Below are 21012 nucleotides of genomic sequence, written 5' to 3'. Positions count from 1 at the left end.
GCACTTCCGCTTATTTCCCGGCCTTCCTGTGTGCTGCATGCACAAACATGAAAGATGAAAAATGTGAACTTCCGAAGTTTGCTCCATTGTGGAAAAGGAATTTATGCAGTCTAAAAAAGGCCTTTTGCTCACATTTTTAGCTGTTTTTTAATGTACTGTATAACTGCAAAGGAATTGTTAGTGGTGTCTAGTCATGTTGCAATGTCATTTGTATGATGTTTCTATGTGATGTCGGTTACAGATACACAGCACAGGCTTGAATACTTTTATGTTGTTGGAACATGTAATATTCTATTTTTAAAGCTGCTGTGAGTTTTCTTTTAAAAGGAAACATTGATAATTTTAACAAGTAATGCACTTGTTTAACAGTCGACTATGGACTGATTAATGGCAAATCAATTTTTTAATACCAAAAAATAAATTCTATTTGCTTGTTACAAAAACATTGACATTTGGACCCTCTTATCTTACTAGTATTAAACGTAGTTACTTTCTTTTCTCTACAAGGTTGACTGGATTTTAAAATTCTGACATAAGTCATATTTGTTTGTTTTACCAAGTAGTATCACTTGCAGCGTTGAACAAAAATAAAATTTTTGAGAAACTAAACGTTTTGTTCTGAAAACAAAAAACCTAAGAACTTCTGTGCACAGAATTCTTGGTTATGAATATTTAAATCAAAATCATTATTGTCTTGGATCTCAGAGGCACAAAGAGAGAAAGATCTGTGCTGTCGTGTCTAATTCTGTCTTGTCAACAGCATATTAGCATTCTGTCACCCAGTAAAATAGATATTGTAAGTTCCTCTGCTGTGTCAGAATTGTGCTTACCATCCTGTGTGCACTGAAACACGTGTTGATTTTGTTGAGAGGCACGGTCTAGTGGATGCCACAAAAACTCCTTGTCTATTTGTCTCAGCATTTCATCATTTGAATGCATTTTTTATATATATTAGTTACGCGCTGTGAATGAGAGAGTGTAAAGATTAAATGACAGAGATGCTTGTCACACCAGTTCTAGTGTGAGTGTGGAACATAAACACTGCTGAGTAGGTGTGGCAAGTTCTGAAGACGCTGTTGTAAACGCACTGCTAACCGGCACCCAACGTTTGGATGCATTTCAGGTTCCTTATGTCTTATTGAAAAGTACAATGACAGTACTTTTGTAAACCAACAAAACTGGAAGGTAAAAATGCAGAATAGTGTTCAGGTCCTATTATGGGGACTTCATCTTTGACTGTGAAGATGGAGGCAGTATGTTTTTCCACAGTGATGACTGCCTTCAAGACTGCATGGTGTCTCAATCCAGAAGACTGCAGTCAGTTCTCACATGTATTATGAAAGCCTGAGAGCAGGTCCTGGTGTTTGTTGCGTATTTCAAGAATGCAACACGACTGCTCGGAGAATGAGGCTGTGTCCTCAGAGTCGTGCCTGGAGACCTATCCAGCCAGTGCTGAGAATACAGTGGGCGGGAGCCTACTCGAGAACTGTTCCAGTTTGACGTCTTTGTTGCCGCTCGGTGTTGTCAGCACTGCACAAACTCTCCTGCAGGATCAGCTGTAGTGGGTGAGTTCAAAAATTATTTTTTTCAGTGCATGTAGTAATTAATAATCAGTTCTCCCTTTCCTGAACAGAAGTACTTCTGAATATTATACAAAATCTCTTTCTTCCTGCTATGGTGAATGTTAAGGGAAGACTTAGAACCTGTGAACACGCCTGTCCCATTGCATTCCAGCTGCTTCCATCAAAACTGTGAACCGAAGGTTTGTTGCGTGGTTCTGCGGATGTTATCGCTACATGTTGACTTCTAATAATGTGTGTAGTATTGTGCACTATGCTGCTAAAGGGCTTAAATGAACTTTTACATGTATGTTTGTTGCCCCTTTGACAAATTTTAATGAAACTTTATATGTTTTAATTAAAACCTTCAAATAAAATTGGACCGATCAAATTCACATTTTACTTAAATGCTTCAGTATGAGAGCTTGTAATGTATATATGTGTAAAAGAAGTTAACAACAAGATGTTGCTTTGGGCTGCAACAGCGGCTGTCTTCTGGGTTGCTGCACCGTGTAGTCTGGTAGAAATTGACCGACGTTTTATGCTTACTGCTCTTATGATGAAGGCAGTGACCATCTCTGAAACGTCGCCCAATTTCTGCTAGATGTCAGGGCGCAAATTGTCAGCGGATGATCTGGGTTGAACTGGTTAGCGTGCATTTGTAATTCGGTGACGCCGTTTTCGATTTCGTGACGTTCCGAATTATTCATTCGGCCCCGTGTGCTTTGTACTTCAGCTTCTGCCGTGTTTACTCCGCTGCTCTTGATAGGAAATCGAACCGTATCCAATTATTTTCACATGATAAAGTCGCCCTCCGTAGCATGTGGTATATATACATATATATAAGCGCGTGGCGTGTCACAGTTGTCTCAGTGCGCGCGATGGAACCGCTTCTGCTGCTGCTGCTGTTGGCACACAGGTACGTGCTCTGTGGCTCGTTTTCTGGCCGAATTATTTTACTTCACCCGGTTGAAGCTCGACCAAATAGCATTTAAGATTTCGGTCCGTACCGCGAAGAAAACACCACACTTCACCATTGCAAAGATCAACATTTGCGGGTTTCATTTGCAGCCCATGAATACAAGCTGCCAAGTTACTGATTGTTAAAGCAGGTGACACGAAACGTTACCACTCGTAGGTGACTCCTTCACTGAACCTGAAGACGGAAACAGAGCCAGCCCTCGAAACGTTGCGTAATTTTATAACGCCAGACCATGGACGAGGTCGAAGAACCCAACAATCCAGGCTTTTATTTGTGCTTTATTTAACGTCTCTGACAGTAGCTCAGGGTGATTAATGAGTAATCAATTCTAGAGGATATGGAAGTGTACTATCCAGGCATGTTTTTCGTGATTTTCCTCAGTCCCCACTGAAATGCAGGCACCTTCAATTAAGCCGGCCACGACCGCTTCCTCTCACATCCTTTCCCAGTTCATTATTGACTGCCCTCTCATTCTATGCGTTGTGTAGTCTGAGACAATGAAAGTGTTAAATGAACTATGAAAATAAGTTGAGGGGAAACTGCGCTGTGTAAGCAGATAATCGGCCAACGAGAAAGCAGCTGCTAAATTTTGGGTTCCGCCCAATTGTAAATCTTCCTAGCGGGAACGTAGTTAGTTAGTTAAAGTAGCAGATAGGCCAGTGGCTTTGTACTGAGCGTATTGCTTGAAAACGAAAATAAGGTAATTAGGCGGTGTGACCATGGACGTAAACAAGAAATCGCCTGCTTGGCCTTTGCTGTCAACTGAGCTGGCAGGTGGCGCGGCGCAGCGCAGCGATTATCTTTCTGACAACGCTGACTTAACAATGGAGCAACGCTGCAGTTCTTTTCCACTGGTTGGTCGAAGAGGCTTAAAGTTAATGACGTCATTTGTTGTTCTCCTTCGTCGACACGCTGGCTGTTATTTGCAGTACAGAAAATAGTTCGTGAATTGGGTCGGAAAGCAACACATTTCATAACTAGCGTACTTATTGGCCGGCAGCCAGCGCGAAGACCAGGGCGTAGCAGATCCAGAAGAGAAGTGAAAGTAGAAAGAATATCTGCCTGATCAGGTGGCTGTCTGGATGCAGCCTCCTGCAGCTGGCACTAATCCCGAGCAATGGCTTGTAATTAAAAAAAAATAGAAAGGAGTTGTTCAGTTGCGTATCTCGTTTATGGAGATGGGTTTTCAGTTTCCTGTTCGCGAAATGCAGCAGACTCGCCTTGAAGGTAGTTTCCGTGTTGTAAAATACAGGCGAAGACATTGGTTCACGTGCAAACTGGTTGGCCTAACGAGGGAATCTTAAGCTACAGCTTAATAAAACTGCCTTTCGTGCCTGCAGTAAACCCAGTACGCTTCATTTTCTGACGGGTTGCACCTTTATTCCTGAAATAGCCCTACGTGGGCACTGCGGCCGGTCTGCTTGTCGTACGCTACTTCAGGGCTCTTGGCCATGTCCGTGTGTGTGTGTGTGTGTGTCACAATTTGAACGCGTCTCCGTGTTTACAGAAGAAGAAAAAAACATTTGAAGCCGCAGCCGACTTAAAAATGTTATTTGAAAATTCAGTCCGTACGGCAAAGAAAACGCGTCTCTGTTACAACTGGTTAATGCTGTTTAAAGAAATAATCGTGTTTTACTGTGAGAATCACAACATTACATATAAGCTGCTTTTAAAGCAGTTTAAAGAGAAAATATATTTCTCTTGTTATCGGATTCGATTTTGCGCAATGCGAGCCACAGACCCCGTGGCGACATGTCGTTTGACGTCTTCATAGAAAATAATTGCCAGCTCATTATCGCTTTCTTTTGTTTTCATGTACGTAAACACGTTAACTGGGACAGAATTTAATTATAAATTATCGATTTTTATGCGCGTTTGTAAACCAAGTAGACGTACAGACTTGTGAGAGGAAGGCAAGGGAGTCTGCAGACACGTTCGTTCAGAGCGATTTGCCTCAAGCGGTAACGCTTCTTACTTTCGCTGGGTAGGTGACCACTTCAAACCACTTTCCAGGCGAATGCGGAAATAACTCCCGAAAATATGCCATGACCTCTTCCTCTGGAATTGTTTCAGTTTCCTCTCATGCCGTACGACGCAAAATAACCGTAGCAGTTTGTACAGCGTCGTTAAATAAGCTGTTGTCAGTTTAGAATCGGAATAGGCCAGAGGACGTGCTCCTTGGTTAGAAACAGTTGGTACAACTGCGCTCCCTACCGCCAGCTTGGAAGGGGGAAACAAGAAATGCGTTCTGAATTCTAAACTGGGATAAGAGCGTAGAATAAAGACGCTGACGACCGTCCAGGTTCTGTCGAGGCACTGGTCGACGTAAATGACGCAGGGTCCGAACCAACGCCTGCGCCACTTTTCTCCCCGCATCGAGGAAGCTGCAGTGGCATATCGGCAGGACACACTTCCGGCCCAGATGAACGGTACTTCCTGTTGCGCATTCCATCATATTCCTCCATCAGCTCACTGTAAGGTAGTACAGTGGATGGTCGGGGATTTTTATTTCATTATTGTGTTGAGGCTGGTTCTGACCTCACATCGAATGTGTGTGGGGCTGAGGTAGCCTAAGCGTTAAGCTGACCATCACCCCCATGGATACTTAATTCACACCACTGTTACAGTTGTCAAGTAATAATATAGCGTAAGATTTTAATGTCATTAAGACGGTGATTGCCGATTAGTTGTGATAAATGGCGTTAGGGTACCACTACACACCTTTGCTGCAGGCGTTGGCTCATGTGATCTAGTCTTTCGCTTATCACATCCAATGTCTTGGCAGTGTTCACATCCATTCTGTTGATAATGAAAGAAGCACAGTTTCAGAGTTAAAAATGCACCAGTTATTCCTTGTGTCCCCCCCTACACATCTCCATGATGCGCGGTCAGCTTTACACCTCGTAATCAGTAGTCGTTGTGGTGTTCGACTTGCAGGATAGAAAGGAGTCTAGAAAGTCCAGGGCCAGAGTTTCGGGTGTTCTGGAATGTGCCCACATTCATGTGTCACCGCTATGGTATGGACTTCAGCGACGTCTCTAGCCGCTGGAGCATAGTGCAGAACTCTGGAGATATATTCCGGGGGGAGCGTATGGTGATCCTGTATGATCCAGGCGAGTTTCCAGCACTGCTACATGATAAGCATGGCAACCTTCTGTACCGGAATGGGGGTGTACCCCAGGAGGGTGACCTGGGGCGACACCTCAGTAAGCTGAGGACCCAGGTGGATGAGCTGGTGCCTGACCATAACTTCCAGGGTGAGATCCCAGGACACTGGCTATACTTTCTAGGCAGATGTTGGGTTAATACCTTAAAGTAGGCTACAACCACTACCTTCCCAAATCATTAATAATTATTGCATTCTTTTTTATTTGGTGTTACATAACCAATGTTAAATAAGCCAGAAGCCAGTTGATGCTTCTCAGGCTATGAAACCCCTCCATTGTAACCTTGAATTTACTACCATAATCACCACTGCAGTTTGTGTTCATCACTGTAATCTGCTCCACCCAGTTATCTTGAATGATGGAGGACATGAAACACAGTTATAAAATAACTATATGTGAAGCCAAGTAGTCCCCCTACATTTCATTTTTAGCAAAAGAATGTTCTTATCATTATGACAGTTCGACTCGGGAGAGAGTTTCTGTGGGGTATGGAATTGTGCTGCATGAACAAAACGGAGGCAACTTCGTGTGACATGGAGGAATGTTTAGATTTTGGTGTCCTGGAAGATGTCATTGCCATAAAATGAAACAATGTTGTCATCCTTCAAAGTGTGGCTGGCTCGTTTATCAATTCATGCATAACGCTTGTGATTCCTCTCTGCCTAGTGGGCTGAGCCTTAAAGCTGCGCAGCGACTGTATGCGAGTGTATCAAATTTGCAGGTTTAGGAGTGATTGATTTTGAGGCGTGGCGTCCCATCTGGAGGCAGAATTGGGCATCTCTGCTGCCATACCGTGACGTGTCTCGAAAGATTGAGAAGCAGCGCCATCCATTTTGGTGGACACCTCAGAAAATTGAAGCAGAGGTAATTGGACTTTGTGCATTGCCTCAGTTAGTCATATGTACTGTGTTCAGAAGGAGTTGCTTTCTATAATGGGTACCTATCTGTCACAGCCCCGTATGTAAAACAAAAGAAATGTTAGATTGCATTATTGTCTAGGAAACAACATCAAAACACTTGGCTGATGAATGGAATCCACATGGGAATTTTGTGGTCTTTTTAAAGATTATTGCTACACAGTGCACCTTGTTGCAGGCTACACGCCGCTTTGAGAAGGCCGCGCGTGATTTCATGTTGTCAACGCTTGAGCTCCTGAAACAGATGCGCCCTAGTGGTCAGTGGGGATACTACGCATTCCCTTATTGCTTCAACTATACCCCAAAGAACATGCAGCCAAGCTGTCCAGTGCAGGTTCAGCGTGAGAACAATGGGTAAGTTACACACTGCAACCTTATATAAGTGGTAACTTCTTCTCTAGTTGGCTTACTTATACTTGCGCTCTCACAGCAGAACACAAGAGATGGCCCTGAAAATTTGTTTTGTGTCATAGGATCCAGTGGCTGTTTGATAGCAGTGCAGTTGTGTTTCCATCCTTGTATCTGTCCAAACTGCACATGTCACCTGAACAGCACGCCCAGTTTGCGATTGGCCGCATGAATGAGGCAGTACGCATTGCCCAGAATGTGCCGCGTCTTGTCAAGCCAACTGTGAATGCTTACATCCGGTACCGGTACCATGATGCAGATGAGTTCCTGTCCCGGGTAAGGAATCAGTAGCTCATGGTACCTTACATTTAATGGATACTTGTGTTGTAACAATCATATTAGAAGCATGATGACTGTGTCAGAAATTTTCATCTTCTGGGTTTTAATACTGTGTGTGTGTGTTTATACCAACATTCCTCTGGAACATTGGTATCTACTTACAGGTTCATGTGGCGTTACAACCCCAGAAGACTAGCACTAACATCTTCTCCACTATGAGAAAATCAGATCTCACTATAAGAAGCAGATTGTAATATGAAATTATATCTGTCCGTGCAGATTAATGTGTTGGTTCTGCTGAGAAGTAGTTATCTGTGGGTAACTTGTGTCTCTGTAGACAGGGTGGTCAGTGTATGGAGACCTCTGTAAAGTTCTCTGCATGACAGGTTTTCTGTTCCACAGAAAGGGCAAAATGCAAGTTCTTAATGAGAAGGGAAAGAGCAGACCAGTCCTCATCTTACTGAAGAAGTCTACTGTCAAACATTTTCTTATTCAAATGCAACTGTCAAGAGAATATAATACATCAAGATTTTCACTAACCTCGCCTAAATTCTTGTACTGGCATATTTGCTTCTGTACTGATTGAAATGGTTACGCCACTATGGCTAAGTCACGGGAGCTTCATTTGTATAAACAGGGAATACACTCTGAAAGCGAGATTTGAAGTAAAATATGTAATCGTACCCCTAAGATAATAATCCTTCCTCAGGGTAAGCACTTTGTCTGTCTCAGGAGGACTTGCGAAACTCTCTAGCCATCGTACATCGGTTTCATGCTGGGGGCGTAGTGCTGTGGGGCAGCGCAAATGATACAAATTCACGGGAGAGGTGCAGTGCCCTTGAGAACTACCTCAATTCTGTGCTGGGTCCCACAATAAAGGAGCTGTCCACCATGCATGATGAGTGACCACTGGATGTCCTTCCTGTGGCATGCGATGCTGAGTGATGCTCCACAACTGTAAGAATGAGTCACATGATATTAAAATAGTTAGGTTAATTAAGTGATATTTAGAAAACTAGGTTTCAGTTTTTGACTGCAAGTCATGTGACACTGTGACACTGAAAAGCAGTCCTTCAGAAGGCTGTGGTTGTTTTGAAAAATTGTTATATTTTTCCCAGTCCCATTTTGGCTTTCTTATCATGCCGTTTGTGACAGCTGTCAGTTCTCAGAACTTTGCGATTGTCCCTCGATCGAACCGATACTCCTGCTGTGGATTGTAATGAACTGAATACCAAGGCTGTTTTAGTCAGGGGCCGTGGACCTTGAATGTTTGTCCAAGTAGTAGCTTGTGAGTATTAATTGATGTAACGGTCACTCAGTTTTAAGTGAACTGTGTGCAGTACAGTTTTTCGAGACCAAACAGAATTGCAAATGAGGTAATATTATTGGCTGTCATATCAGAATGTATTGTTAAAAGAACAGAAGAAAAAATTAAATGAACAGGAATACAGAAATGGTTTCTGCAAAGGAAGTGCGTAAGTATCCAATGACCTCCTGCCTTAAGGTTTTCCTTGCAAAATTTTATATGCATCTATTTTGCAGACCTCACACGTAATCATCCATAGAATATCAGGTGAAAGGTACAAATTTTTAACCACCTTATTGTATATAATTTTCTCCTTCCCTCTTTCATCTAACTATTATCCTCATCACTTTTCTAATACCAAAATAATTAGCTATAAAAATTAAAAATAACGTTCTAAGGATACCAGAACAAAAAGAGGATAGAAAAGAAGCCACATGTACAAACATAAAAAACATAAAAAACACATTCTTTGAAGTGTTGAAGATTAAACCATATGTAGGTGCATGTGGCCTGAACAGTGTTTGGAGATGGCAGGATTTTATTAAAATTGATCATGGGAAAATATGTTGTGGTGATATTGACTGGATTGAACTGGCTTAGTATACAGTCATGTGTTTGTGTTTTAGCAGCATTCTGATATCACAGAACTAGTCAGTTGGACATATCAGTGAAAGGTTTGAGACTGTCATTCTCATAGGTGGATTGCTCGTTGCATGTTATTCTTGTCAAATTGATGGTATGTACATTAAGATGAAGGTGAGACAATCGATAACATATTTGACATAAAACTTCTTGAGAGCATACTGAAATGTACATAGTTCTAATTTGGTGTGAACATAATGTTGGAATCAAAGCCTTGCTATTGATACATAGGTTAATGGAACCAATAAAACCTGTCTTAACAGTACATTTTTGGTGGCCCAAAATAATATAGAAATTGAAGTGATGAATGGTTCACTGGTTATTGGTGTGTGTAAAGTTGTTGCAGTCTGTCATGTGTTTTCACATCCATTATATATAATTCTGTAACGTAATAAAATTGTAATTAAGTAGAAGTATCTGCAGGGGTGTATGACAACTCAGTTGAAAGATAGCATCCCCCTGGTGTATAAGATTATCGTGATCTGATTTATGAATACTGCAGAATTACACTATTTTCGATTATTAGTTGTTAGCACACAAGACTGTTTTGCCACATTTTATGAACAACAAATAGTTTTCTGTGCATTGTTTCCATTTTGTGAATATTTGTTTGTATGTGAAGTTACTGTTTATCATGGAATGTGAATTTGTTTAAAGATTTGGATGACTTTCTTTTCAAATCATGCACCTAAAATATGTCCACATAGACAGTAAAATTGTTTACATAAGGTCTAATCTGAAATCAAGAGGATAACCCAAATGTACATTTTATATGCACTTAATATGATTGAATAGAGCCGCCCCAGTTTACATCTCCACGAAGACATATGACAGGGCCCTATTTGTGTATGTTCCTCTTCTAGTTTTAACCAATTTCAACAGCCACAAAATAATGAAAATGATACTGATTGTAGTGCCATTAGTCGAGTTCGACTGCAGTATAAAACATATTTCTCTGCCTTTGCAGTCTATTTACTTTGGTAAGTTTTAACATGTCCATCAAGACTGTCTGTTGTTTTGGAATAGAAACAATGCTACTGCATAAGTGTAGTATTACAGAAAACCTCTAAGCTGTTTTTCTTCAACTGTGGTCAGGAATTCACCTTTGAAGACCTGAAGGTCATGCAGGTTATTACAGTATTACAAAGGTGTTATGTGAGCCACACAAAACGCTATGTTCTTAACACTGAGAAGTCCTGTACTTTCTTATATTCTGTGAATTGCATCTCCATGTTTAGCATAAAGGATAAGTTTCTTTTGATATTAATGGTACAAGACCAGTATTGATATTGGTCCTTGTAATTCCAATGGGTCATTCCCTTGGTGTTAATACAGTACAATAGTGTATACTGGTTAAAAACTAATGTCTGCAACGTTACACAGATCCATGTCATGGCTGTTGGTTGAAACTTTTAATACTGTTGGCCTGTTTGAACAAAATCATGACCGAGTATTGCATCCAAGTGGTTAAAACAGTTGTTTGTATCTGGGAGGTGTAGGGTTCAAGTTTTGGACAAAGACCAATTATCTTGACTGTTGTACTTGCTGGGCTTCAACAGATTTTGTCAAATGCTGTGATAGTAAATCAAATTAAGCCAGTCCTATGTTTATCTCCCTTCCAATTAAACATGTCATTACATGCTATAAAGCCCCAGCTACCAGCAACTCCGTTAAAGTTGTAATCTAAGGATATTCATTCATTTTCTAGTTATGTTCCAGAAATGTAATTTTTTAACTTTCATTTTGTTGGGTAATGAATTATTCCTTGATTGGTTACCATGTTGCGTGTACATGGGAAATTCCTGTCAGTGTTGGCATCCATGACTCAAAATGGCGAGATGGCCAATATGGAGGTATATTTAGCGCAAGACTTTAGGGCATGAGTAGAACGAACTATGATCATAAGCGTTGCTGCTTTAATATCCTATATGTAACAAAACTGTTGGAAGACTGGCTGTCGAAATGTAAAAATTACTTATACGAATGTACAGTACGTATTTTACATGTCGGTTGCTTTGTATGGAAGGGGAGCAAGAATATAATATTTTACTAATAATTCTGTTCCCTAGTAGCAGACACGAACAAATCTGTAAGTGTGTAGCTTAATGTTCTGCCTTAAAAAGAAAATTAGTTGTCGTGTAGAGATTTTGTCCATATTTTGAAGTTATTGATGCCGGTTGTATGAGTAATATTATTTTACTCAGGCGAAATTTGATAGACGTCATGGCATATTTTGAGGTTATAAATGTCGACATATAAACCAGCTGCTTTTAGAATGCGTTTGGTGGGAAACAGAGCACTGGCAGATTAATATACAAACAAGTATAAAAGTGGCTCCTCTAAGACTTCTATTTCTATCTGTGAAATTTTTAGTCCGACTTAAGTTTTTAGACACGTCGTTCTTTCGTATAGTAATGGAGGTACCAGACAGAGAAAAGCCTCTGTCCCCACAGGAGTTTTGTGACTACGATGATGAGACAGAGGTAAGTGTTGTGTACACAATGAGGGAATAGCATGGTGTGGTAATTGTCTAAGTACTGCGTTGCTTCTAACCACATCATGGCATGCCCTCAGATTGCAACAGGTCATGGAGGACACTTGCAGAAATTTTGAATAAGCAGTAGTACACAAACTGACAGTGTATGGTTCTTCAGATTGGGACTGCTCCCAGTAAGAAGTTAGCATGTCATGAAATGTTTCGCAGAACCTCAGACTTGAACAGATTCTTTGGAATAACGTAGACAATGGCAGAGGGACATTATTTGGTTGTGGGATGGAATAGACAGACTTGATAAGTAAATCAGCATTGTCAAACTTCGATATGAAAAGAAAGGTAATTTTTTGTGGTATAAGAACAGTTTCTGATTGAAAATTTGTGTAGGTTTGTGCACAGACCTGAATGTCAGTAAGGCTTGGGAAGGTATTGGAAAGTATATCAGAACTGCAGACGTAGAGAATCTCGATCATTACATTTTGGAGCTGCATAAACAGTGGTTTGATGAATGAAGGCACGCAGTGGTTACAAAATTTAAGTTGAATGAATTAAGGTAATCAGAATGTTTTAGGATGTGAAACTAGTTGATCTTTCAGGAATAAAAAAAGGACTGTGTGAAAAAGAAAATGAGCTTAAAAACATTTGAAGGAAGTATGAAGATGGTTGTGTGGACTAAATGGACTTAAGGAGGCCTACCATAAGCAGTAACATGTCGGGTTTCAGGTGGAGTTGGATGAGATTACAGTCAGTCAAGAGATCGTAGAGGTGGAGCTGGACCCATCCACGCTGCTATATGTTAATAACTCAAAGTCCAGTAATACCAACACAAGGCAACAAAGCCCTGCCCCCTGTCAGACTGCAGTCACCAAAGAGTAAGTTAATGGCAGCTCGTGCAAGTTTATCGTGTCACGTATACTCACTGTGGTGTTAACCAAAACTTTACATGGTTTTAAAATGATGCATTGGTAAATCAAAGCCACTCATTTATCAATTTCAATCATTTAATCTTTATTTTTTGGCAGAGAGAAAATTGTTGCGTTGTCTGTACTGACTAAACTTATAAAGAGGTGCAAGATGAGATTGTGCATTTTAAGAACACTTAAACTGATGTTGAGTGCATGTGTTTACTTTTATTAAAGTATTGTGCACAAGTTTTTTCTATGGTTAGACATAATTCTATGCCATTTGTGGCAGTGAACTTTTTATTGGTGGACAGAAGCTGTAGAGCACATTGCTGCATGTTGTGTGTTGTAGGAAGCCTGTCACTGACCTAACTGCCCTGAAGAAGGCAAGAATTAAGTCCAGGAGTGAGTCAGGTCCCCTCGAGCACCAAGATGAAGATGAAGATGGTGATAGTGGTGGTAATGAAAGCCATGATGAGAATGACAGTGATAATGTTCCTAGTGACAGTGAAAGCAGAAAGCGGGATTCCCATCCCTGTGATGTGTGTGGTATGGCATTTCGGGAACGGAGTCACTTGGCCACCCACAAACGCAAGCATATGACTGAGAGACGGTTCAAGTGTAATGAGTGCGGTTCTTGTTTCAAGACAAAGTCCAGTTTGCATTTCCACATGAAGCGGCACTCAGAGGCACCGTTCGTCTGTGAGCCATGCAACAAAGTATACCCTGAACGTAAACAGCTGATGCGTCACATCCGGGTCGTTCACACGTCTTTAAATCGATATCCGTGCGATCAGTGTGATAAGGCATTTAAAACACGACAGAAACATGACCTGCACTACACATTGCACACGGGAGAGAAACCATTTGTATGTGACCTCTGCCAGAAAGCGTTTGTATACAAGAGTACATTTGTGCAACACATGAATTCTCATGCTGCAAATAAAGAGTTTAAATGTGACAAATGCCCGAAAGAATATGCCATATGTGCAGAATTTAAGCGCCATTATGCGAACCACGCGGATTTTCGGCCTTTCAAGTGCACCGTGTGCGGTAAGTCCTTCCCCCTGAAGGGGACACTCAAGAACCACATGAAAATTCATGCTCCAGAAAAGCCATACAAATGCAACAAGTGTGAAAAGAGCTTCATGAAGAAACAGTCGCTGGACTGCCATTTGATGCTCCACAATGGGCAGAGCCCCCAGTTCATGTGTGACCAGTGCTCTCAGTCTTACTACAATCTGTTTGCACTGAAGCGACACTATCTGAAGCACACGGGCGAACGACGCTTCCGCTGCGAGGTCTGCCACAAGGCCTTCTGGATGAAGGACGCACTGAAAGTGCACGTGCGGACTCATAGTAATGTCAAGATGTTTCCCTGCCAAGAGTGCCACAAAGCCTTTGCTCACAAACACACCCTGGACTCGCATATGAAGATCCACGCTGGTGTGGCCTCCCACATGTGCCACTTCTGCCACAAGACATTCATCCACAAAGCGAATCTCACGCGCCACATCAGACTGCACGAGACAAATCAGATCACCACCCATGGTGTTGCAAGGTAAGACGTTCATGAAGCTCCAGAATTGGCTGTGCTTGCTTGCGCGTCTTTTGCCGTAACAGCGTCTATAGTTCTACTCGCAGAATCAAAACGTACATTTTTGTTTCTGGAATTTGGACGTAGTTTTAATAAGTCTGCACTAGGTGATGGGTTGTTATGTTTATTTACTTTGCATAGCTGGGTGGTTGCTTCCTGTTTCTCGAAATCAGAGCGTGTCCATGCTACTCAGATTTCTGTACAAGTTATTTCCTAAAATAATATTGATGAAAACACATTTTTTGATTACTTACAGAAGTTTTGGATTTTAAAGTCTAAGGGATATATGTCAGATGTTTCAATTCGGACTGTCACTGTGCTGCTATCATCACGGTGAAACAAGAATAAGACAACAAATAGATATGCCATTTATGCATTTAAGCACCAGTTTTAATGTACACCAAATGACGATGTTTACAAAATTATTGTGATTTTTATAGAGTTTCTTTGCATTTGGTGTTGTTTCTCGTCTGCTTCCAGTCATTTTATCAATAGGATCTGCTAAAGTTGGCAGCAAAGAAGAACCCATCACTTTGTGTCCGCGCGTCGTGTTATGAAGGCTTTTTCTGGTCATACAAAAATATCTTGATCTGAATCAGCGCAGAATCTACATCTACTTTGTTCTGAGTCTAGTGAGCAGATTAGCCCTCTGAAGCACAAAACTCGTCAAAATTTGTCTCTGGGGAAGCATGCCAAATCTGAGCTAAAGAAATTGTTTATGCTTACAAATAAACAAAATTCCAAAATACACTCCGTGGACAATATTTTGAATTATTCGGTGTTTAAAATAGGCAGTACTGAAAGTTACTGCTGCTCCTTTAAAGGTTAAATCTCGCGATACATATTTGTTACTACAGCTGAGTTCAAACCAATAGTTTCCACCTTCTGATGTTAAGTACATCCCTCAGAATGACACAGCCCTTAGGTTCCACTTCACAGAAGCGTATTTTATGCTGTGGATATTTCTCTTATGCTTTCACAGTGCCTTTATGTTTACTGTCACTTTGCTGGCTGTGTAAGAAGAGAGCACAGACTCGGCTGATTGCGTCTTCATTGCGGAGTTGTTTAATTGGTACTTTTTTCAGGATGTAATTTGTGACTTTTTTTTATATTTCTGGCACCCTTCGTTGTGTCTATAAGTCTCTTGCGTTTTGTAGCAAGTGAACTGCCATTTTGATTGTTCATCCAAGAATTATGTACTGTCTGAGTCGAGATTTGAACAGTCATTGCGGCGTACCACCCCCACCCCCCACCCTACATGAGTGACCATTAGATATAGTATGCGTAAGAGAGGTGAGGAAACACAGAAACCCGGAAGGAAACAGGCCACTTACAGGACCTAGACATGGATGGGAGGTACTATTAAGGTTTTACATGGGGTGTGACAATGTGAACTGAATTCTTCTGGCCTTTTCTTTGTGAAGCCAGGGAAGGGGTGCAGACAAGGAAGATCCATCCTTTTTGTAAACAGCACTTAGAAGACCAAGAAGGAGATGGAAGTATAACATTAAGATGCATGTGGGACAGAGATTGTGAGGATGGAACTGGCTCAGGATGTTGTGTTGTGGTGGTCTGTTGCTTCCTTGTTACGTAGTTCCGTAGCGACCAGAATCCTATGGAACGTCGGCAGTGTCAATGGAGACATAACAATGAACTCTGGTGATCTCCAAGCAAACACGAATTGCTCAATGTCTAAGAACTCGTCGTCAGTCGCTGTAAATACCCGCCGATCCGCAAGTAACAGAACGGAGTGCAGTCCTTGCGCGCGCACGCGGCATGTAGGTCGCTGTTGGCGCGGACTGTACCCGAAGGTAAAGGTGAGAGAGAGGAAGAAGATGTTTGAAACCCGTTCAGAGGCAGCAGCCGTAAGCAACCAGTCGGTGCTGGAGCGAGCTGTCGGCTGGAACATTATTGCGTCTCTCAGGTGAGTGTTTTGTGACGTGCGTCTGGTTAGTTCCGCTGCTCGGTCGGGTTCATCCGCGTATGTTCTTGCAAGGCCAAACCCCACTGTCGATCGCCATATTGCAGACGTTTCGGGGTTTTCATCGCGGTAACTTTCTCTACGGCCCTTTGTAAGCGGTGCTCATTCCTTCCGCCCACTGCTCGCTGACGTCACACGCTGAGACAGGCTCGGGTTGACACTTTCCATTTGTGGTTGGACGCAGGTGACAGGATATTATTAAAACGGATTGTTGACACGAATTGCAGGTACGTTCACGGTCTCTGCTGGGGAGGCATGACGGGAAATACAGACTTGTCAGACGCTTATAAACTGGTTTCACCAGTGTACGACCAGCGCGCAGATTGCTTCAGCGTCCTACTGTTCATTCACGTCTTCGCGCCTCGGAACCGAGATCGGGTGTCTTCAGTGAAGTGCTCTTCGTGTATCGAAATTGCTATAGTTACGTGAAATGGGTCACGACCACTTCGTTATCATTCCATCTACGCCCAGGTTTCCCCTAGTGGTGTCTTCCTCTCAGGTTTTCCGTAAAGATGCTTCTACGGATTTCTCGTCTCCTCGTGCAGTTGCACTTCGTAAAATAAATATTTTCACTCGCGATCTTTTGTGTTACGATTTTGGCCTGCACTCTCATCACGTGACATGACCATATGCTTTTTCGCATGCCTTCCAGATCAGCAAAAAAGCAACGTCTTGTTTGAGACCGTTCTGAATGGGAAAGGCGTCGTTAGTCAGTGAAGTAGCCGAACTAGGTTTCATGGGCATACCGAATTCTGGAAGTCTGGTGTTCTGCCCCGTTTTTCTCCAGTGTCTGATCTTGGCCGATCTGCGCTCGTTGCCAATAGCGCAGAGAAGAATCACTTCTATAAATAGGAATAATAATCTGATGCCCCGTCCCTTGCGCTAGCAATTATTAGGAATTAAACAAGAACTTTTAAGTGGATGTCTGAACCAAAAGTGGTCAACAATGGAACCTGGAGCTGTCATGGCAACTAGCCACTCCCATTGCAGGTGACCCGTGTGTCTGTCTGTCTTCCGTTATGTTGGCCGCGAGCAGTCTGCAGCCGCAGGGCAGAGTCGAACCAAGGCACTGTCGGAACAGCAGCAGGACTCTACCATCCTCCCTCGCTAGCTGTTCGCGACGCTGGGCGTAGCGTCGGCCTGCTGGCAACACTGCGCCCTAAAATAGCATCGTGGCGTCGCGTGTCATAACATTTTGACTGCAGACATGGCTTTAAATTTGTTTTGATTTGCTGAATGTTGGGAAGGAGCGAGGGGACAGCCGTGATCGGCGGAAATGCTTTTTCTTTTTTTAAATTTTTGAATTAAGAATGTCCGTCGAGAGAATGGCCCCCCCCCCCCCCACTCCTCAAAGAAAGCCCAACTTGGGGCCCGCGCTGGGGTCGCTGCGTGTTACGTAAGCTGCCTTGAAGCTCTGTCGGTTGCAAGTCCAGTTTTTCTGCGCAACTCAGCGCTCATTTTGTTTGTTTCTTTATTCGTTACCTTCATTTGTTATCTTTCATACCGTCGTCATTTCTTACGCTGCTGTCTATTTGCGTGCCATCTTTGGTACGAGCTTTGTTTTATTTCTCGTAATTGCTTCAGCTGCTCCGTATCACCTGCGCATGACTGGTGTTGCCATCTGTTTCTTGTGGTCGCCACTTTTACCGTCCACCCCCCTTGTAGATGTGAAACTTGTGAACTCGAGGAGCGTGCTGCCCGGTGGAAGTGGTCGAGGCGTATTTTATGGTGGAGCGCTCAGTTGTTTTGAATGGAACCAGGCCCCGCGGTTGAATGACCTCGTGACGTCAGCCGACCCACCCATCCCATTCATCAGCCCTGGAACCATTCATTTGTTTTTACAGTGTCTTGCCATAGTTTTCGTGAAGTTTGCCCACTCCACCTAGGTCACACGCAGCCACCCTGCTCCATCACGAACCAGCTTCTTTCAGTCTGTACTTCATTGTCGAGGCCAGCCCTCCCATCCGAATGCACATTGCCGAAGTCGAGGGCAGCGTATGAGTGTGGATAACCACACCCACCTTCACACCCCTTTCTTATATTCTCATGCAGTTTACCTGATTCCAGCCACGTAAAAGCTTGACATGGAGAGGAGGCTGTTGGCTGTCATGTGCTGCTGCCTGGTAGCACGGTCTGTAACTGCACACAGGGAACATAAGGTGAGTGTAAGAATGTAATTCATTCCATTCAAACTCTTTTGCCCTTCAAAGATAGTAGCTCAGTGCGTGGGTGGCAATTAGACTTATTTAACAACCACTTAAATGGTTGACTGATTTTGACAGATTAACTGAATGACATGTTGGCAGTGGAGGTGAGTAGCAGGGACCAAACATTGAAATATCGTGTTTCGCAGGTGCACAACATCGTGCTTTACCCTGACAAGCATTCGTGGTGCAACACCACCCCCATCAAGCAGGTGGTGGCCTTCCCAGGATGCAACTCTGTCGAGATAGACAACAATGTGTGTGTAGGGGCGTGCTTCAGTTACAGCATCCCTCGCACTGCTCCCAGTGCCCCTGGCGAGCTCATCAAGCCCTACTGTGACTCTTGCCAGCCCTCCACTGTCACCTGGCACCACGTAAGTAAAGCCGCGTCCCATCGTTCTTGTTTGCGTCATGCTTTGGTACAGTAGCCGGTCGTCGCATACGGTAAGAAATGCAGACCATTCCCCACTTCATTTATTCAGGTTAGAGTAGATGCCTGGTCTGGCATTACTTTGCTTCACCAAATTCCTTTCTGATGACACTTATTACACTTTTGTTTTGCTTTCTTTGTTTATTCTCCTAAATTTTTGACCTGTTTATCTATATAGCGTAATGCATTTTCTTGTAATGAATGTCCGCTTCACACCCCACTCTGGTGTCTCTTACAAGCTTCACAGTTTCAGGTAATGAAGTGTGGCACTGATGTTATAGTACCTGGCGGATTTAGTGCAGCATGAAATTGTCGCCCCACGTTAATGGTGTGGCGCACGTTTGGTATTACAGCTGCTTTGGCAACCCTCGCTATTTGCAGGTGACCCTTAACTGCACGGGCGAAGATCCAGAGAGCCTCCAGAAACGGGTCCAGATCATAAGGAACTGCAGTTGCAGCACGTGCGACGCGGGAGACGACGTCGGAGCGATGTCGCCCCTGTCAGCGTCGGGGGACGGAGAGGTAGGAACGGACCACAAGGCGTCGCTTCCTGACGTGGGGGATCTCATCGACTTTATGCTGAAGACGCAGAACAAGGGTCCTGCCGCAGGCCCCACTGGTGAGTCCATTGTGATAGTGCAGAGAGATGGTAATGTAGTCACGTGGTCAAATTACGTACTGAACATTAAAATCGTGTCTGGACTCCCAAAAGTCCTCGACACATTTAGGGTGTTGTGTCATTACAAGAGATTTGTCAAAGAATTTTCCACTGTGGGGACTTTATTCACGTTCTTATACTCATTTGTCTGTATTGAAACTAAATATACCCGGTCTCAAATTTCAGTTTAAATCGTCTTATTAGTGGTTCTTCCCATTCATTAAAGGGTCAGATTTTTTCCCAAGTAACTCGAAGCTGCAGACGTTCCTTCAGCTGGTTAGGAGGTTCTTGTTCTTGTGAAACTCACTAATTACAGAGCTACATCAGTGAAGTCTGTCATGAACAAATGCAGTTGAGTTTAGGTTTCCCAATCAAATTTCTGTTCCACAGGTGGGGAGAGTGGTGAGGGCGACACTGTGATGAATGAGCGTCTGCTGCTGCTGCTGCAGACGCTGGGCGAAGGCGGCCAGTTGGACGAGACGGTGCTGCGCGAGCTGCTGCGGCAGGCAGACCACAAGCTGAACGCCGCGACGCTCGAAGACCGCGACCACATCAAGGTGAACCTGGAGCGCCTCAGACATGAACTGATGCACCACCACCAGCATCAGCAGGATCCGACCCTCAGCGTGGCACCGCACCACTTTAAGCCGGCTCTCGGTGGCTCAGAGCTCAGCTACCATGACAACTTGGTGCAGACTGAGGAGAAGGAAGAGGAGTTCTGAGAGATTCCCGGACAGCTGAATGTGGGGTGACGACGTCTGTCACGGCTTTTTGGCACGTTTCTTGTTGTCAGTCGCTTCTTGCAACTTCGTACAGGATTTGCAGTACACATCTGACTGCAATCTGTAACTTTTAATTCGACTTTGACTGAAAGATCCACATTCGGAAGCTGTGTGTTCCAGGCTCTACACTAACATGAAGAAAAGCTTCTCTTCCTGGAAGTTCTAAGCACTAAAATAAAATGGCACATTTGTGTTTCAGTCCCGTCACTTTGATCTTGCTGTGCGTGTGACATTTTAAATTTTCACAATACTGACACAGAAGGCAGTGCTGCGCACCTCATATAGACGCTGCAGGGTACGTAATGTCTGTAAGACGTGCGTGTATTTTAACGTAACTAATATTACTAACACGGGCTACAAAGTAGCGACGCCAAATGTCTGCGCTGTGTAACTCATTTGCATAAGCCTGAAGCTAAAGAGCATGACGTACTGAGGATGCAACATCTGTTCTGTCTGTTGATGAATGCTTTATCTCGAGAGGCTGTGTTTTACTGTCACTGCAATATTGTATCTATAGTCAGATATGTTAATGATGTTGGATTTTAAAAGAATTTATTAATATATTTGTATGTATAAAATCAAGAGCAACGATGCGTGCTTTGTTTGTCACATTGAGTGAGTTGGAACCCTCCATAGCCATTTATTATGAAACCTGTAATTAGGATTGATTCATTGTGTCTGCGGGCCAGGATGGTCTTCTTGTG

General features: G+C 43.1%; 2 protein-coding genes across 14 annotated transcripts; both read left to right on the top strand.

Moving 5' to 3' along the window:
• The first annotated feature begins 600 nt into the window (after positions 1-600).
• On the top strand, positions 601-15991 carry LOC110840914 (hyaluronidase-like). Of its 11 annotated transcripts, XR_015537294.1 has the most exons (7): positions 2402-2478; positions 5479-5798; positions 6430-6572; positions 6804-6979; positions 7099-7309; positions 8045-8269; positions 12478-12617. XR_015537294.1 is itself a non-coding variant. In XM_087356686.1 (6 exons), exons 2-6 carry the CDS (start codon positions 5543-5545, stop codon positions 8216-8218), a joined length of 960 nt encoding a protein of 319 aa, XP_087212812.1. In that variant the 5' UTR covers positions 601-1565; positions 5479-5542; the 3' UTR covers positions 8219-9920. The 11 variants fall into 11 exon arrangements, 10 of the variants coding, with proteins under 10 accessions (XP_087212812.1, XP_087212809.1, XP_087212810.1 ...); XM_087356686.1 differs by lacking the exons at positions 2402-2478; positions 12478-12617 and adding an exon at positions 601-1565 and having other exon boundaries at positions 8045-9920; XM_087356683.1 differs by lacking the exons at positions 8045-8269; positions 12478-12617 and adding an exon at positions 7477-7684 and having other exon boundaries at positions 2401-2478.
• On the top strand, positions 14080-20890 carry LOC147872495 (uncharacterized). Of its 3 annotated transcripts, none has more exons than XM_087356692.1 (5): positions 14080-14217; positions 18302-18393; positions 18588-18812; positions 19250-19487; positions 19917-20890. In XM_087356692.1, the coding sequence occupies exons 2-5, from the start codon at positions 18319-18321 to the stop codon at positions 20246-20248; spliced, it is 870 nt and encodes a 289-aa protein (XP_087212818.1). In that variant the 5' UTR covers positions 14080-14217; positions 18302-18318; the 3' UTR covers positions 20249-20890. The 3 variants fall into 3 exon arrangements, with proteins under 3 accessions (XP_087212818.1, XP_087212817.1, XP_087212819.1); XM_087356691.1 differs by lacking the exon at positions 14080-14217 and adding an exon at positions 16038-16177; XM_087356693.1 differs by lacking the exon at positions 14080-14217 and adding an exon at positions 16120-16177 and having other exon boundaries at positions 18287-18393.
• Positions 20891-21012: the final 122 nt, after the last annotated feature.

This window comes from Zootermopsis nevadensis, unplaced genomic scaffold (assembly GCF_977971745.1).
Source record: "Zootermopsis nevadensis isolate Lab colony 2312 unplaced genomic scaffold, Znev_1.0 Znev_ptg000027l, whole genome shotgun sequence".
NCBI lineage: Eukaryota > Metazoa > Arthropoda > Insecta > Blattodea > Termopsidae > Zootermopsis > Zootermopsis nevadensis.
Note: the sequence above shows the minus strand (reverse complement) of the source record. Positions and strands in the feature narration are given on the sequence as shown.

Coding starts and splice junctions, on each gene's coding strand:
- LOC147872495 (XM_087356692.1), top strand. CDS start 18,319: ATGGAGAGGAGGCTGTTGGCTGTCATGTGCTGCTGCCTGGTAGCACGG. Junction 18,394..18,587: donor CTGCACACAGGGAACATAAG/GTGAGTGTAAGA, acceptor CGTGTTTCGCAG/GTGCACAACATCGTGCTTTA. Junction 19,488..19,916: donor TCCTGCCGCAGGCCCCACTG/GTGAGTCCATTG, acceptor TCTGTTCCACAG/GTGGGGAGAGTGGTGAGGGC.
- LOC110840914 (XM_022086230.2), top strand. CDS start 11,244: ATGTACAGTACGTATTTTACATGTCGGTTGCTTTGTATGGAAGGGGAG. Junction 11,744..12,477: donor ACTACGATGATGAGACAGAG/GTAAGTGTTGTG, acceptor GTCGGGTTTCAG/GTGGAGTTGGATGAGATTAC. Junction 14,218..15,677: donor ACCACCCATGGTGTTGCAAG/GTAAGACGTTCA, acceptor TTCTTTGTGAAG/CCAGGGAAGGGGTGCAGACA.